The following is an 18,005-nucleotide window of genomic DNA, read 5'->3' as shown; positions in this document are numbered from 1 at the left end:
TTTTAATCTTTAAGAATAAATGTAATACGTATTTTTTAGAAAACGTTATTCTTGATAATATGTTGTATAGTTCTTTAAGCATGTTTAATATAAAAAGTATATTGAATGAAACAATATTTTGAAAGAATAAAACCACAAATATTTTACTAGTTAATTGTTGATTGTTTGTCATTCTGACATAATAAAATCGGTTATTACTAAAAATAATATTAAAATTTAATTAGAATTAATTTAAAATTTTCAGATTTTTAAAAAACAAAAGAATTAATGATCCCTTAAAATCCAATTTTTTTTAAATAGATTAATTGACCAAAATACCATTTTGCTGGAATTTGAGTGATTATATGATACATGTTACCCTATAATAATATTATATACCCTCAGATCATGATTGTTGATTATATTCATCCAGTGGTCCAGATCTATACATTCTAATACACAATAGTTAGTAAAAACAAAATAATCTAAGTCATATATATATATATATATATATATATATATATATATCAACGTCCAATGATATTCAGTTAATTTTTTAGGCTTTTTTTCGGACTCGTCCTAGGAATTTGAATCTTCGATTGGTCGTCGTTGGTTCAGTTCAATTATAACACAAGTAACTAATATTTAATAAAATTGTTAGAGTAAAAGATATCGTGTAAATGCTTTTCAAATCAAAATTAAACTATTCCGATACAATTTTTTGATGGTGTCGTATAATTTTGGTTTCAAAAAACCCTAACAGTTTGAAGAGAATAACATTTCATCGAATACATGATGTGTGTCACACTAACATAGCATTCCGAGGTTCTCCAACATGAAAATACCAGCAAAAAGATGGTTATGAAATAAACATCTAGTCTTTTCTTTTAAGGTAGGACCGAATCAAGACAAAAAAAAGTGGATGTACCGTTGGTACCTCCAAAACACCATTTCCTTATCAGCAGGATGGGAGGGATGCATGCGATTTCTGTAACCAGCATTCATCATTTTCAACCATGTAATTTGTAGAGTAATACTTCTATATTTATACCAAAAAAATTATATGATTTTAGTTAGTTTGTGCATTAGTTTTGTACTTTTTTTATATTTTCTGAATTAGTTTTGTAAGATTTTTATTAGTTTGTGTTTGTTTTAGAATTAAAATTAAATATGTTGGAAATGAGGTTTCCATGCTTTTTGTGTTAGGAAAGTTTGAGAGAAATTAACAAAACTGACATGATATGAAGTGGGTTGGGACATCCACCCTAAACCCAATTCTAAAGATTCAATTTGGTTTTTTTCAAAGAATTTAATAAGATGAATTTGAATTCAGTGTCACTGATTCTAAGACCAGTAATCACCAACAAGGCAACACTATAATCATGAACATCCCAACATCCTATTGATGCTTGTAACTCATGGAAGAAGATCAAATATCTCCCTCAAATCCATAGACATTTAAGCTTAATTTAAGCCATCTTTTTGGGGAAAACAATGGAGTAATTCAAAGTTCAAACTTCAAACTAATACGTGTATCAAATGCAAAAATTCAGACAAAATCATAAGGAAAATCTTAATGCATATACATTTCTATTAGCCATATGTAATCTTTAGTTGATCTAACTCTAAGTACCTTTTCCTCCATTGTTAACAAACCCTAACCCTTGTTTTGCAGTCCTTTTTGTAAACTGAAACACCTTAACGTCTTCTTTTGCATTCTTCCCAATCCCTCTCCCTTCATACCATCCATATCCTTTCAACAATGCAGGTGCAAACTCTTCAACTGAAACATCATCGAACTCATCTAATCCTCTATCATCCGGCAAACTCTTCAAATCACTTCTCAATTTCATCAACATCAAACGATTAATCGACGACAATGATTCCGACCGATCAACTTCCGGGTCCTTATCAGAACGGGAAGCTTTCTTCGTACGGAGATTGAGACCATAGGAGATGTTGGAGTCGATGGGTTCTTCAGCAGAGTTGGGATCTACTTCGAATTGAAGATTTGGGTCGTTGGATTTGATGGGTATATCGATGTTCTTCGTTTGCTTTTGCGGGTTCCATTCGTTGGGAATTGGGGGAATAACGATATTTCTTTTGGAAGTGGAATCGGCTAGGGTTATGGATGAATCGAACTCTGTGAGGAATTCCTTTTCCGGGGATTGATCATCGTGATCTCGTGAAGAACTGAATGAGGATTTTGAGGGTTTTGATGAATTCTTTGATGAGGAAAGAGAGAAGGAGAGTTTCATGGTGCGGATCGGATGTTGAGTTGCCGGGGGAACAAGCTCCGGCAGGTCGAACAAGAAATTGGGTTATGGTTCACCGTATAGATTTTTAGAGTAAATTACAATTTAGGTCCCTGAGTTCGTTCATAATTTCCATTTTTGGTTACAAATACTTTTATCTTGCAAGTTTGTATATTTTTAGTTGTTGTATCAATTATGGTCCCTATGTTTGTTGGAAAATTGCAGTTTTAATATTTTATTGAGTAAATTACACGGATGGCCCCTGTGGTTAAGGTTATTTGCAAGCTTGTTCTTACTAAAAAGTTTTTTTATTTTTTTTTTTTATTTTTTATTTATTTATTTTTTTTAACTCGAACTATCCTCAAAACTTAAATTTGTTACCTACCGGATCCCTAAATTAAATCGTCATCTATTTTGTTTTTAGAAACTTCCACCTGAGTAGCATGTTGGGGGTGTTTTTGTCCTTCCATATGGGGGTTCTAACAGCAAAAAAGACTGCAAGTTCATTTTGGAGGTATTTTTGTCCTTCCATGTTAGGGGTGTTTTTGTCTTTCCATGTTGTTAGAAACTTTCAGATGAGTAGCATATTGGAGGTATTTTTGTCCTTTTATTCCTTTCATATGTATGGCGCTTTCTCTTGGTCATTGGTCTTCCATGTTGAGTGTGTTGTGGTGGTGGTGTCATTTATAGGGTACTTCTTTCCGAGTTTCAAGCAAATACACTTTGCTCACGGGTGTTGGTATTGGCACCTAGAATTTGGGTCAAAAACACCAATTCTAAAAGTCAAAACCTCTATCTTGCTTAAAAACCCAAACCGAAATGATACTTATCATTAGTGGACATCAAATCCTATCAAACAATCACTTAATTAAACATTAAACAATTTTTACATCTTTGCCTCTTCTATTTAAAACGTGTTTTCAATTTATATCCTTTTGTATTTTGAAAACTTATTTTCAATCCGTATTACTTTAGTTTAATATATATTGATATTTCAATTTTTTTCATATATATATATATATATATATATATATATATATATATATATATATATATATATATATATATATATATATATATATATATATATATATATATATATATATATATATATGGGAAAAGTGAATATACCCTTAAGGGTATATAAACTTAGGTACTCAAACTCACTATAATTTGTTGTTTTGTTTGATATATTCATTATAATGTTATTAAACTTCAACCTTAACTTGATTTACTTTGAAGATTTTCGAAATTTCACTATTGTTTTCCTCTTATATCACTTCTTTTTGCCGAACACCTATTAGGCTATATATATTATAGTTGAAAATGAAAATTATGTAAAAGGAAGATAGATGTGAAATTTATAAAAATCTTAGAAGTAAATCAAGTTAGAAGATGAATTATAAGAACATTAGACAATTACAATGTACACATATGATACAAAACAGCATAGCATGGTGAGTTTGGGTACCTAAGCTTATATACCCTTAAGGGTATATTTACTTTTCTCTCTCTCTCTCTCTCTCTCTATATATATATATATATATATATATATATAAGGTTCTAAAAAGTTTTTTATGGCTTGTACTTGTTGCCGAGCTTTGACCAAATGTCGTCTTAAGTCATATATGTATATAAAATTGAATAATAGTATTATATATATATATATATATATATATATATATATATATATATATATATATATATATATATATATAAAATCGTCGCCTTAAGTCACACATTACAAACGACATGGCTCATCAAGGCTCGAAAAAGCTTGAGGCTTAACATTGGCGCCAAGTCACGCTTAAAAATGTTTTTTTTTTTTTTTTTTTTTTTTGTAAATTTTGGATCGGATTAAACCGATTCGGATTTGCGGAAGGGAAAACCGATCAAAACCGGTTTGAAATCGGATCAGATTTTTAATGAAACCGGTTTCTGTTCGACGTCATCAAACCGGATCGGATTCGGATCGGCTGTTTGTGCATCTCTAGTGAGGAATGGAGTGAATTTTGACTTCTATTTATAGGCTGGAAATGATCAATACGCGGGGCTTACTTAAACATTTTGTTGGGCGTAATGTGTCATGTGTTAGCATCTAGTGGCAAGCCTTGGGGAAGAAGGTGTAGTGCCAGATCGCGACACATGTCGCCCTCTGGTTATTGGGCTCATACAAAAAGTCAGGAAATTTCTGTTTAGAGAATATAATTTAAACTTTATTAAAAAAATTTCCCCAAATATTGGGACTTTTATGGAGATTTCCCTAAAATAAATAAATAAATATTATATTTTAAAAAATCAAAGAAAAATGGAAATGGTATAACAATCATTTCAGTTTGTTGGATTTACAACGAAACTAGTTGAGAATGACTACAAAGCCAAAAAAAAATCAAAGTTTAAACTAAACATCAGAAAAAATGCAGGGACCATTTTTACAGGTTTGTCTACAAGCATTTAATTTAAAGATTATAACATCGATAAAAAAATGTACAAAATAAATGTTAGAAACTAAAATTATATAATTATAAACACTTATATAATATTAATTAGTTTAAACAAAAAAAATAGAAAATAGAAAATTTTAATTGGATCGAGTGAAAAAAAGGAAATTTGTCACCGCATATATTGGGACATTATCAAGTTATCATTAGTAAGATATGATTATTATAATTGTTAATAGTGGGTTTGACCACCTTACATGGTTTTCAACCATGATAGAATCCTCATTTGACACATAAATGTAAAGTTCCTCAACCTTCTTTTCACTATCACCCATGTCATGTAATGTAGCTATTACATGTTTGCATGGAATCCCATTCAACTTTCACCTTCTACATGTACATGACATCTATTTCATATCAATCACATGCTGGTCATGCCAAGGACTGTATATTTTATACTTTGCAGTCTCATTCCATCTAACCCTATACTGTTGAAGTTTCTCTGGTTTTTTAAAGTAACTTTGATGTAGAAGCGAGTGATCTTGAAGCTTTCGACATCACTTTCATCACCTTGCAAATCCTATGCATGAGGTATTGCCTAATAAACTCAAATAAATATATAAGAAACACAGTAAATTACCGTAAATCCGAATTACATCGAAAACCTCCTTTTTTTTTTTATAGGTCATGACACATTTGAACGAATGTTAGACCCTCCACATCGGGTCTTTCAAAAAGAAATTGCAATGTCATTAAACTAATTTTTAATGCCCACTTGGATTTGTTCCGGCATAAATATCTTTTTTCAAAAACTAATGAATTATGCTGAGTTGGCATTGTTGCTTTTCTTTTTTTTAAGACATTAAACATGCATTGATGTGGATGCTTAGTGTGAAGAACCAAAACAAATAAAAAATCTAATTTTAGACCGTTGCACCATCAAAAAAAATTTTGGATTAAAACCCTAAAATTTTGCGTACACAACAAACCATTTTTTTCAATTTTTGTCACAAATAATTAAAATCAAAACCTGAAAGAGAAAGAACTCTTTGCATCCCTGAATTCTCCCTGTATAAGACTTTCAAGCGACCACAAACGCCTACAATACACCACACTTGCAGAAATCAATGGCGAAATATGGCGAACTCTGGGACGATTCTGCTCTTGTCAAAGCCCTAGATGACGCTATCTCCAAGTATAAGGTCTTTCTTTCTCTATTTCCTTTCAAAAACCTTGAATCACATCTATGGCAAATGACTTCTCTCTGAAACTAGCATCACTCTAGACAGTAAAAACTAGAAGCTTATGAGGTTAAATTCTTACTAATATGGCAGGAAAACGACCTAGTTTTTTTGTTAAATTACTCGGATCTGCTTAAATTCCTTTAAACTCGTTTTAATTTGTTGATTTTGCTATAAAGAAAAACTAGGTTTTGCGTCATACCTGCAGTATATTGTTCATTTATGTATCATATCAATGGTATTTGTTTGCTACGAGTGTTGATTTAGTGAAAGTATGGCTCTGTTCGTTTATTGAGACATTTCATTTGTCCTTTCCATGACCCCATGTTACTTTCAAATGGCTGAAACTCATAAATTAAACATGTCAACTGCCATATGCTCAGATAATGCATGGAAAAGGAGGCACCATTAGTTCGCCTAATGAAGAAAAAATCACAACATGTACAGAAGAAAATGAATCAATCGTCTTCAATGGAAGCAACGAAGCTAAAAGGTATGTCTATGTTCTTGTGTATCAAATGCTTGTATCTCCCCTGAAGCTCATCTGAAGCGACCATTGTTTACTATGCATAGTGCATGTGTGGAAACAGAAGATAACACCACAAACATGCCAAACAGTGATCAAGTTCAAGATACAGAGTCTACTTATGTTGATGCACAAAATGCACAAACTGCAGAAGATTATAACGTGTTACTCAACCAATATAATGCTGTTGAGGAACAAAGGCAAAAACTTTTAGGGCAACTTTATCAATATGGCAATTGGGATTATCAAAGCTATGGTTATGGTGGTGGTTATGATTCTCAAGATCAACCACCCCAACCATCTGGTCCTCCTGCATGCTCTTGTCAACCCTATGTATGTCCATGTTCAACTAAAGTTTCATGTAATGAAGATGATGGTGTTATTAAAGCAGCAATGGGAGCTATTGACAAAGTTATTCAGACATTTGACACAGGAGATAAAGGTTAGTAGTATGTATGGTTTTTACTTTTCAGTGAATGTTAATGATGTAAAGAGATATAATGATTTGTGTATGAATTGTAGAGGGAAAGAAAAGTGAAGAAACGGATCTTTCAGCTGTCTTGAATGCTTGGTTTTCTGCAGGCTTCTATACTGGAAAGTAAGAACTTGTTGTCTAGATAACTTATGTTTGAAAAATATAAAAGTTGTTCTTTTTGTACTAAGTTCATTCCATGAATTTGTTTATTAAGTTGTTCTTTCTGTATTAGGTATCTCTCAGAGCAGGGTACTTTAAAGAAATGATGATGCAAGATCTTGTTTGTTGATGCAATTTTGTGAAAGATAGTGGCATCAAATATTCAATATGATGATGATTGATAGTTATGTAGTTATTTTTTAGAAAGGTGATGTATTTGGATTGTTAAAAATCACCCTTTTAAATTTTAATATATGGTTGGAATGAAAACACATTTAGTGTGTTAAAATCAATTTAGTGTTTTGTGTTTTGTGATTTCAATTGGTCTAACAAAACCAATACAAGTCATTTATTAAAAAACTAGTGAAAGTGAACTCGATATTTTATTTAAAACTATAGCAATATACAAAACAATTATTTTATTCCAGAACTAACTATGTGAAAGCGAAACATAAAAAATAAACTTAATATAAAATATGAAATCATAAAGTTACAATATTTGATCCAATCTTACGCCATTCATCTTTACCCTCTTACATTTTCATATAAAATCCACTTTCCAACACAAATTTATATTGCATATTAAAAACTTCATACAACATTACGCAACATGATAAATAAACACATTTCTATATATCTATATATTATTATATATATACTATACGTACTATATATAATCTATAAATAGTAAATACAACTAACTCCCTCACACTTTAGCACCAGAAGCAGCTTCTTTAATTTGATTGATTGTAAAGACACCAAAACAATCATCATCTTTGGCTGCATTCACAGCAGCAAGTGCCACGTCATCAACACTAACAGGAGGCGCCAAAATCAAATCAGAAGCAGGCAAAGAATTCAGAGGTTTAGTGAAGCTCGCAGTGGCATTCAGAAGTCTTTCAATTGGCTCCCCTATCAAATCCAATGGGATTTCATAATTCCCAACTTTCCTTTTCCCATATATAAATCCAGGTCTTAATATCACACCTACATAACACAATTTTAATATTAAATCAAATCAAAATCTTCAGGGGCAAAACAGTCATTTTGTATTTACCGGAACTCGGGTACTTCGAGAGGACTTCAGATTCGGCTTTTCGCTTTCCCGTGAAGTATCCAGACGTGAGTAAAAAAGACGGTATGTTGTAGTCATGCACTGAGATCAAGATGAACTTTGGAATCCCTGTAATTTTATTTCAAATTTAAAATAGTAGTAAAAAGTAAAAAGTAAAAAGTAAAAAATAAGTTACCATATTCTTTGGCTGCAGTTACTGAAATGATATTTGCTTCACCGTTAATTCTTTGCATTTGTTCTTCACTACCGAATCCTCCAAGGGTTGAAATCACTGCAGTAGCACCAGGGAGTACTTCATCCCAATTTACATAGAAAACATCTCCTACAAAGAAAATTTTAAAATCAATAAAAGGATGGAATTCAAGGAGTACACTTGACTCTTGAGGGGTATTTTGGGTATTTGATTAATAGTCAAAAGTGTTTTATTGAACTAAGACGGAGGGGGTGGTACTATTGAAGGATATTTTAGGGATCAGAGATTCTTATTAAACTATGTGACAAGTCAAAACAGACCATTGAGGGTATTTTCGGTATTTAAGATTTTTTTTAACAAACTAAGCGTCAAGTCAAGATAACGGAGGGAAGGTATTTTAGGTATTTGATTTAGTCAAAGATTTTTATCAAACTACGTGTCAAGTTAAGCACATGTTGGTACTATTGAGGGGTGTTTTAGGTATTTTATCTATAGTGATTATGATTAAATTAAGATGGAAGGGGTACTGTTGAAGGGTATTTTAGGGAACTGTAGTCAAAGATTCTTATTCAACTATGTGACAAGTCAAACAAACAAACAGAGACTATTGAGGGTATTTTAGGTATATAAGACATTTTTTTTATTAAACTATGTGTCGAGTCAAACTAACGGAGGGAGGGTATTTTAGGTATTTGAATATTTGATTGTCAAAGATTTTCATCTAACTATGTGTCAAGTTAAGCACGCGTTAGTACCATTGAGGGGTATTTTAGGTATTAGTAAAAAATAATTATTTTAAACTACGTGTCAAATTAAACAAATGGAAGGAGCACTATTGAGGGTTATTTTAGGTATTTGCTTTAAAGTCAAATATTTTTTATCAAGTCAAACAGAGAGTGAGAGTGAGCACTATTGAAGGGTATTTTATTTTTAGTTTTTTACTATATGAGGTATTTGAGTTTATAGTCAAAGATTGAAGGGTATTTTAGGTATTTGATTTATACCCGTAATCCAAGTCACTTGATCCTCCCATGAGTTCAGGGAAGTTGGCCTTCCTGACCTGAAAAAAAAAATTAAACAAAAAAACTTAAAATCATAAAAGATCAAAATTTTTATCACGATTTTATGTTATTACACTATTTTAACTACACTAAAACTAATGAAATAAATTAATTGGTTTAAAATTTAATAAACAAATAAATAAAAGTACATTGCTATTTTGTGTAATCAACAAACCTGCTTAAGCTTATGACTTCTATACCCCTGGATACTGCAGCCTTGCATATAGCTGAACCAACAAAACCACTGCCTCCCAACACCACAATCTGATAAATAAATAAAAATAAAAATAAAAATAAAAAGCATTAATGAGATTTACATTTTAAGATTACTTAATTTGCATGTTTTAATTTTTACCCTCTCAGCTTTAATATCTGCTTCAATGTCTATTGTCCTGGAATTGGTGTCCTTTATACCTGCATCAGCATAACTGCATTTGACACCAAACCTCAAAAAGCTGCAAGAAAAGTCAACTTATTAGTCAATGTAATCAAATCACACCAACATTCACATCTAAACAACAAATTATGATTAGTCATACAATTAAAGTTTACTCAAAACAAGAAATTCTATCATCTTATCACTAAAGTCAAGAAAAAATTTACAAAATTCGATAACTTTTTCAATGTAAGGTTTGTGATTTAGGTAAATTACACCATATTTCAGCTGGATTACAATAAATTCAACACACACACACACACACACTTATGATAAAATCAGCCAATGGAAACACCTATAACGCTATAAGAAGCAAATTGAGATAAAATTTGGCATTATCTAAAGTGGAATTAACTAACCTAAATACATCAAACGTTACAATTACTGTTTTCGGGTACATGTCCCCCATACAATCTAGAGTGTTAGCTGATTAATTAGAACCCTAGAAAACCCATTGTTGTTTTTCACAGAAAGCATCAAAATTCGGTTCAATTACGCTAAATTTGAGGTGAATTCGAATGAAATCAACGTTAAATGAAAACACAATCAGAGGGGTGTAGACTGTAGTGGTAGAGAACTAACCGATTGGTGTGAGAAATGGAGTTTGAGGCGCGCGAACGGATACCAGAAGGGAAGAGAGTTCGTAAATTTGGCGAAGGTGAAGAAGGTGGTCTGGAAATGGAAGCAGCGTACGATAGGGATGAAGCCATTTTTGGGTTGTCTTCGCTACCACGTGAACTAGACTTCTCTCCTGCGTGGTTGTGAGCAGAAGGTATGGAGACAAAATTGTTTCTTGTTTTTTTAAATATGATAATTCAAAGAGACTTTTACATAAAAAGCCCTAGGTTTTGAATTTTTTTACAAATTTCTCCTTAGTGGGTTTTTCCAATTTCCACTATAAAACTCTCGATGTTAAAATTGTTGTAAAACTTTTGGGTAGAAACAATACATCATTCGTTAGAACCTTGAGAAGGTAAACCCATACACAATGTAACAATTATGTTAAATTGTTGTAAAACTTTTGGGTAGAAACAATACACCATTACGAAAGAAGAGTAGTTCATGTAATTACATGTTTGTTCACAGTTTGAAGGTTTGTAGTGTGTGAGAAATTGAACCAAGCACCATAAATAATAAATGTTTAAATGATTAAAGGATTGTGTTGGTAGTGATGGCTTATGTTTTGAATCATTTGAAGTTTTCAAGAGTCATGTACACCTAAAATTTGGCTTAAAAAGTACTTTGTGGAAAATGGTTATAGTTGTACTCTGATAAGTGTCATAACATAAGGTTGGTAGCTAGATGTGACAAAAGAAATCAACCTAACTCATGCCCATATATGCTATATGATATTTGGATGTAAGAGGATAGGTATATCCATGTAATGTCTTTAAATTATAATCATCAATGTGCAAGAAACATTAAATTTGGCTCTAGTGATAACCCAACATGGATAACCAAACAATACATCACATAAATAATGAATAGGCCAAATGTTAAGCATGTTAGAAGGTTGTGTCTTCATGTAAAGCAGAAGTACAATTGTGTTGTTATGTGAATAGACCAAACATCAACTCACATAAAGGCCCATAAGGAATGTCAGTTGCTAAACATTAACGATATTTTAGGCGTGTCATGATTTCAACTTTGGACCTCTTATATAAAGTTTTGTACATCAAACACTAGGCTCCAGAGCTGTATAAAATAATTGTATGCATCACTTATGTGCTATATTGAGCTCCTAATAAACTCAACACATAACAACCCTTTTTTTTAATTTAAATAAGTTATTTAAGACGGTTGGGTATCAATGGAATTGGTTTGAAGGTCAAACGAATCAGCCAAGGAAATGTTACAACATTTTCATTATTTTGGTCAGCTAGTATAAGGGTCGTGTACATTTTTCTTTTGAAAGAAAATTGGTCGTGTGGTGCTTAGACTTATCCATTTTGACATTTTTCATTCATTTGGGTACTGAGTTATGGTGTATATGCTTCCAAAACCTTCCACATGCATCTTGAAATTAGAAGCCATCAAACTTCCCAATTATCCTTCAAGCTTCATTTACGCTCAAAGGTTTAGTTAGATTGATTTTTCTTGTCTAAAAAGTCAATAATAGTTTCATAATATCTCACTGATCCTTTGGAAAGCCAATTAAACATGAATATATGACTTAAAAGTGGTGATCAACCAATTTGAACATTCAAAAGCATGGTTTATTTTCATAGAAATCATTTAAATGTCAAATTCTCATCGATCCTTACATTAATTAAGGTTGTCATCAATTAATTTTCAATTTGGCTTAATTCATCTAACTTATGACATTTCCAAAAGATTTAATATATCAAAATTTAGTTGTTTCAAAGTAGAGTTTGAATAACCATTGAAGTTTGGTCAAAGTTGAAGGCCAAACACATATCCATAAATGCAATTTACAACAAATGATGTGTTCCATAACTTGAATATAGTTTTAGAACATTAAAATAAGTTTATAAAAATATCAATTTCATGAAAATAATTACATGTAGATTCCACCATTGTTGAAGCTTACAAGCTTAAATTTCCACCATTATAATTGAAATCGTGATGAAACAAGTAATGTAATGAGATATGTGTGCTCTAATGGCTAAAACTAACTCATTAAGAAACACTATCAAAGAATTTGATCATACTACAAACTTGGATTTTGGGTAAATTTTAAACCTAAACTAAAAAGTAATGATGAGTACATGAGAGGCTACATTTTAATGGTCCAAAGATGATGATTCTAGCTCTCCTTTTTCTCAAACACTTCAATATTTCTATAAATCTCATTCAATGGATGAAAACACCTTTCATGTGTTCTTCTCTTTCTAAGAACAATTTTAAAAATAGGAGAGTTGAGGTAGAGAATGGCTAGCTTCTAATCTTTTACAATTTATCAAATACGACCCCTTACTTTCTACTTTTCGCACTTTGGCCCACAAAATGTACAAAACAAACTAGTCTCCCTTGTATGTACAAGACTAACCCATCCCTATCAAGATTTCTGACACTGCTAGTGTAACATTCATTTTCGGCCATGTCTCTTTTAAACCCTAAGTGCAAATTCCTTTCTTTTTGGCCTTCAAACTGAAACGACCAAAAATACGACCCAAAAATTTTTGTTTTTAATATAATCAAAACTATAATCAGAGTATCATATAAATAAACCATGCGTGATATGTCCCAAAATATAATAAAGTACTGTGCGGAAACTGTATCATACTACATCAAATCAACAACTAAATCAATCCCAGACTAAAGCTGAGGCGGTGGTGTGTGCGATGCCGTCACCCCGAGCTCTTCCCTTTGCTTGCGGAAGTACCTGAAACCAAAACTGAAACTGTAAGCACGAAGCTTAGTGAGCTCCCCCCCCTAATTACCACATACCATACAAAACATATAAACACATATTGGGCCTTGCCCACTGCATCGGGCCGGGGCCCGGAAACTGCATCGGACCGAAGTCCGGAACTGACTGGGACCTTGTCCCCTGCATCGGACCAAAGTCCGGAACTAACTGCATCGGATCAGAGTCCGGAACTAACTGCATCGGACCGGAGTTCGGAACTGACTGCATCGGACCGGAGTCCGGAACTGACTGCATCGGACCGGAGTCCGGAACTGACTGCATCGGACCGAAGTTCGGAACTGACTGTGCATAGCATAGCATATCATAACAATTATACTGCATACTGCATCGGGCCGTAGCCCGGAACATAAACACATACACATAGCGCATAAATCATGTCTGAACCACGAAGGCATCAAACATACTAACTACTACATTGGACCGAAGTCCGGAACTACTACTAACTGAACGGGCCGACATTGTGGCCTTAGACCCGTCCCTACTGGAAGGAAACTCACCTCGTAAGCTAGAGGATGAGTGTGTGGCTCGGAAAGCTAACGGCTGCTCCTCCTGAATCTCCTCGACGACAAATCCATAAACACACTCAATCAATCACTAACACTACACTCGGGGTAAAATGACTCTTTTACCCTTGGTCAAAGTCAACTTACTCAGGGCTGACTCGCCGAGTCGGGATACCCAACTCGCCGAGTCCTAGACTTTCCTCTCAACTCTTACACGCTGGTACTCGTCGAGTGTGGCATCGACTCGACGAGTACCCTCTGGATCCAAGAACTCAGATGATCTTCATCCGACTCGCCGAGTCGGACGAACAGACTCGACGAGTTGTTCTTGATCCCCAAGAAGATTGCCTTGGACTCGCCGAGTTGTATGAACAAACTCGCCGAGTCCCTCCATTACTGAGTCTACTCTCAACTCGCTGAGTCCACTCCCTAACTCACCTCGTCCACTCGATACTGATAAAACTGAAGAACTCAGGACTCGCGACCCGACTCGCCGAGTCGCCGCCATGCAACATATTTTTACTCGATTTCTCTTGAATCCAACACATGCAAATGATAGATCTAGGTCCAATAAGCTGTGTTACCACGTAAAGTTTCCAACTTTACGTGCACAACCTCATGAATAAGGGAAATAAGGCTAAAAGATGCACAACAAGAGTAGATCCATGGCTAATATGCAATGTAACTCCAAAAAGACAGTAGATCTGGGCTCTACAACACCCCAACACTCAGATCCAAAGGTATTTCGACTTATTAACACATTCATGCAAACATAAAGCTTGGAACAACATCAAATAGCCCTTAAAATAGCTCTAATGGAAGTTTATGTTGGATTAGTGTCTAAGTCCATAACTGTTTTGGTATGTACTTGACCCGATTATGAGCATGGTCCTTTTGGGTTGCCTTCACCATAGCAATATGTAGGATGATTTAAGGAGAGAAAGGTTTAAATATGATTTATTAATATATTATGAGAATAATATATTAAAGGAGAAATCATATTGTTTAATTAATATTGGTCAAGAATTAATTAATTTTGTGGCTAAAAGAGATTAATTAAACTTAGGGGACTGAAGTTGTAATTATAAGATAATTATAATTGGGCTATGGATCACCTAATAATATATAGGTTGAACGAATTCTATGGGAAGCCCATTAGAAATCATCCAAGGGATATGTTTAAGGAGTCCATGGGCTGTTTAGGGCCTAAGCAGTCAGATTAGGGTTTCCTAGTTGTAAACCCTAATAGCCTACATGTATAAAAGGGACCCTTAAGCCCCAAAAACGTGAACAACACTTCCATTAGAGTTTCCACCCATTTTTGGTGCCTCCTTTTCTTCTCCTCTTCATCCAAGTTGCATATGGTGTTTGTGACTCCATTAGAGGTACTACACTTGTGGTACTTGCTTTCAAGAGCTAAGGAAATTCAAGGAACTAGTTGTTATTGCTATATAACAACAAAAGGTATGTATTCTAGCTTTATATATGAATTTCAAAAATTATAGTAGCATGCCAGGTTTCTTTTTGTGTTCATAAAGTTGTATAACTAATAGTGAAAACATAGATCCAATACTAGGGTTGCATGCACACATAGGATTGTATGTATAAAACCCATCAGTGGTATCAGAGCCATTGGTTTTTGTTTTCAATTAGCTTTTATTCAAATTTGTGAACTTGACATATTAGGGTTTATGGCTAATAAACCCTAAAGGCTAGTAATTTTCGCAATTAGGGTTGCAAAACCCTAGATGGCGATTTTTGCTAGGGTTTCCCAAATCCTTTCCTTAGCCTCCAAGATTTTGAAATCTAGGGTTATCCAACCCTTGGATTTCGAAATTACCTCCTTCCCCAAGGTTAGATCCTAAATTTTAGGGATTTGGATAATCTCATATCTTGTAATTATCTTTTAATTGTTAAATATGGTAATTAAAGATCTTGAATTATCCCATCCCTTATTTTCGAGATTTAGAGAGGGATTCAAAGGATTAGGATATCTTAGATGTATAATTGGTAATTATCCTCATGATCTAGATAATCCCTTGTGATTTAATAATTTAAATTAATTGTTTAATTTATGGTAATTATTAAATCAAGAGTTTTAATATTTAAAATTTTAATTTAAATGTCTTAAATTCGAAAATTTTAAGTGAGATTAAAACCTAATTGTTTTGAAGAGTTTCAAAACTTGCCCTCAAGTTTTGGAATTTAAATTGTTGATTAAAAGTTAATTTTGAAAGTCTAAATTCCAAAACCCTGATTTTGAAAAAGTTCAAATTAAACCCTTATGGTTTTATTAAATTAATTAAGTGTATAATTAAAAGAGATTTAATAAATCCATAATGATTTTGGTTAGTTAAAAGTATAATTTAAACCACCTAGTATTTTAAAAGTGTAAAATACACCCTTATACTATACATAACATTAAAAGTTTAATATTATATATGTATAACTAAAAAGTCAGTCTTACCGTTAGTAGGCCTCATTCACGAAACTAGTCTATAAGGGGTGTTTAAGGAAATTGCCTATAAAATGGTGATTGAATGGGTATCCACTCTTACCCACCGCACTCTTGACTAGTGGAGGGTCGTTAGCCGAACGGGTAGGATAGGACAGAAACCTTCCATTATAAGTATAATGAAGTACAAAGTAACTAAATGCTTTTTCAAATTCCCAAATCATAGTTACTTTAGGCAAAATGTGAAATTGTATGCTAACCCATGGAATTACACTTCGTACCCTTGTCAAACGTTAGTGGAGCGTGTGTGGTTAACCGACACACTAATTTGGGGATGACATTGGTAGCGAAGGGTGACTCGATGTTTGTCATAGATCAATGGAGCGTGTGTGGCTAACCGGCACATTGATTAGGTGATAGTAACATTGGGTGCACCATGTGATTCGTATGGTTATTTACACCTTGTTTGTGATCCTCGGCATCCCAATCACAAATAGTAGGGAATAATCGAGATTAAACATGCCATTGAAAAGTTCAATGAATCTCAAAAGATCTAGGAGTTTCAATTCATTTAAAACTTAAACTTCTTTTTCGTTTTTCATGGTGGAAATTGGTAAATCGTCATTTACCTACCTTCAGATATTCTGCAACTAGATTACGGCATCCCTCTTCTAGGTTGTAGAGTATTGTGTTGGATCCTAGCTTGATGTTTCATTTGGGTGTTGCATCAAGAATTCTAATCAACTCAACTTGAATTTTCTCCCGTTTTGTAGATGTCTGAATCTTACAATGGTCTTCCCAAATCCTTTGGAACAAGCTTTCCAAATGAAGATGACGTTCCGAGATACGATCAAGGAAATGAGAGTCATGCTTCACTTCCTCCACCTCCTCCAATTATTCTCCCTGACCCACAAGTTCAAAGGCTTGAAAAGTTCAAGCTCACTCAAGCCCTTTTGGCAAGTAAACACGAAGATGGGAAACCTGTGTGTGCGCACGTCTTAGAGATGAAGTCATACATTGATAGGTTAAACATGTTGGGTGTCGAGATTTCAAGTGAGTTGGCTGTTGACTGGGTTCTTCAGTCACTTCCTGAATCATATAGTGAGTTCGTTAGAGAGTACTATATGATGGACCACGACGTGACCCTAATTGATCTCACCTATTTGCTTATAGCTACTGAATCAGCAATGATTTGGCGTGCTGGTCAAGCAAATTTGTCCAGTGAATCAAACTCCCAAACTTCAATGGACACTGGCAACATTGGAAGTCCAGAAAGAACTAAGTCTGTGATTGTCCGATGTGTTGTGCCAAAGGAGTCTATTTGCTTTTATTGCCAAAAGAAGGGGCATTGGAGACGAAGCTGCCCTAATTACCTGAGAGATCTAAGAGATGGGAGAGTCAAGACGTATGGCTCTGCTTCAGGTAAAATCCATTAACTAACTCTTTTAAGTTCCTATTCTAGATTCTTAATACATGATGTGATAAGATTACATTTTGATGTTTTATAGGATCGAAAAAAAGAGAGGAAGCTTGAGAAAAGAAGTGAGCTGAATCTGATCATGAAGAAATGGATTTCGATCGCATTACTTGAAGAATGGATTCTTGAGCTACAACTTGGAGTTAGAATAGATTGTTAACATAGTTTTTCAATTGAATTGCATTGTAAGGACAAGTTTTTTTCCGCAATAAAATAAATTTTGATTTTGTCTTATTTATTTATCCTTACAATGAAATATATGAAAAATTGATGTTCATGTACTTCTATTATTAGCAAAATGGATTTGATTCTTAATTATGGAAATGTCAAAAGTG

At 33.5% G+C, this 18,005-nt stretch overlaps 2 protein-coding genes and 1 pseudogene across 2 annotated transcripts; 1 reads left to right on the top strand and 2 right to left on the bottom strand.

The window, feature by feature from the left end:
- Positions 1-1,604: 1,604 nt before the first annotated feature.
- Positions 1,605-2,237, bottom strand: LOC145002908 (protein MOS2 pseudogene; annotated as a pseudogene).
- Positions 2,238-5,636: 3,399 nt separating this feature from the next.
- LOC145001545 (uncharacterized) lies at positions 5,637-7,369 on the top strand. The gene is made up of 5 exons (XM_078960916.1): positions 5,637-5,877; positions 6,300-6,409; positions 6,490-6,884; positions 6,965-7,040; positions 7,150-7,369. The coding sequence occupies exons 1-5, from the start codon at positions 5,803-5,805 to the stop codon at positions 7,181-7,183; spliced, it is 690 nt and encodes a 229-aa protein (XP_078817042.1). The 5' UTR covers positions 5,637-5,802; the 3' UTR covers positions 7,184-7,369.
- Positions 7,370-7,528: 159 nt separating this feature from the next.
- Positions 7,529-10,630, bottom strand: LOC145003178 (NAD(P)-binding Rossmann-fold superfamily protein). Its single transcript, XM_078962310.1, has 7 exons — positions 10,424-10,630; positions 9,761-9,860; positions 9,581-9,669; positions 9,349-9,404; positions 8,327-8,473; positions 8,134-8,259; positions 7,529-8,063 (listed from the first exon to the last, which is right to left on the bottom strand). The coding sequence occupies exons 1-7, from the start codon at positions 10,549-10,551 to the stop codon at positions 7,783-7,785; spliced, it is 927 nt and encodes a 308-aa protein (XP_078818436.1). The 5' UTR covers positions 10,552-10,630; the 3' UTR covers positions 7,529-7,782.
- Positions 10,631-18,005: the final 7,375 nt, after the last annotated feature.

The sequence above is a fragment of the Lactuca saligna genome, chromosome 6, assembly GCF_052625555.1.
Source record: "Lactuca saligna cultivar CGN05327 chromosome 6, ASM5262555v1, whole genome shotgun sequence".
Taxonomy (NCBI): Eukaryota; Viridiplantae; Streptophyta; class Magnoliopsida; order Asterales; family Asteraceae; genus Lactuca; species Lactuca saligna.
Note: the sequence above shows the minus strand (reverse complement) of the source record. Positions and strands in the feature narration are given on the sequence as shown.

Excerpts from the sequence above, each read along its gene's own strand:
- LOC145001545 (XM_078960916.1), top strand. The coding sequence starts at position 5,803 with ATGGCGAAATATGGCGAACTCTGGGACGATTCTGCTCTTGTCAAAGCC. Across the intron at positions 6,885-6,964 it reads ATTTGACACAGGAGATAAAG|AGGGAAAGAAAAGTGAAGAA; the intron begins GTTAGTAGTATG and ends TATGAATTGTAG. Across the intron at positions 7,041-7,149 it reads GCAGGCTTCTATACTGGAAA|GTATCTCTCAGAGCAGGGTA; the intron begins GTAAGAACTTGT and ends TTTCTGTATTAG.
- LOC145003178 (XM_078962310.1), bottom strand. The coding sequence starts at position 10,551 with ATGGCTTCATCCCTATCGTACGCTGCTTCCATTTCCAGACCACCTTCT. Across the intron at positions 9,670-9,760 it reads CAGATATTAAAGCTGAGAGG|ATTGTGGTGTTGGGAGGCAG; the intron begins GTAAAAATTAAA and ends TTTATTTATCAG. Across the intron at positions 8,064-8,133 it reads CTCGAAGTACCCGAGTTCCG|GTGTGATATTAAGACCTGGA; the intron begins GTAAATACAAAA and ends TGTGTTATGTAG.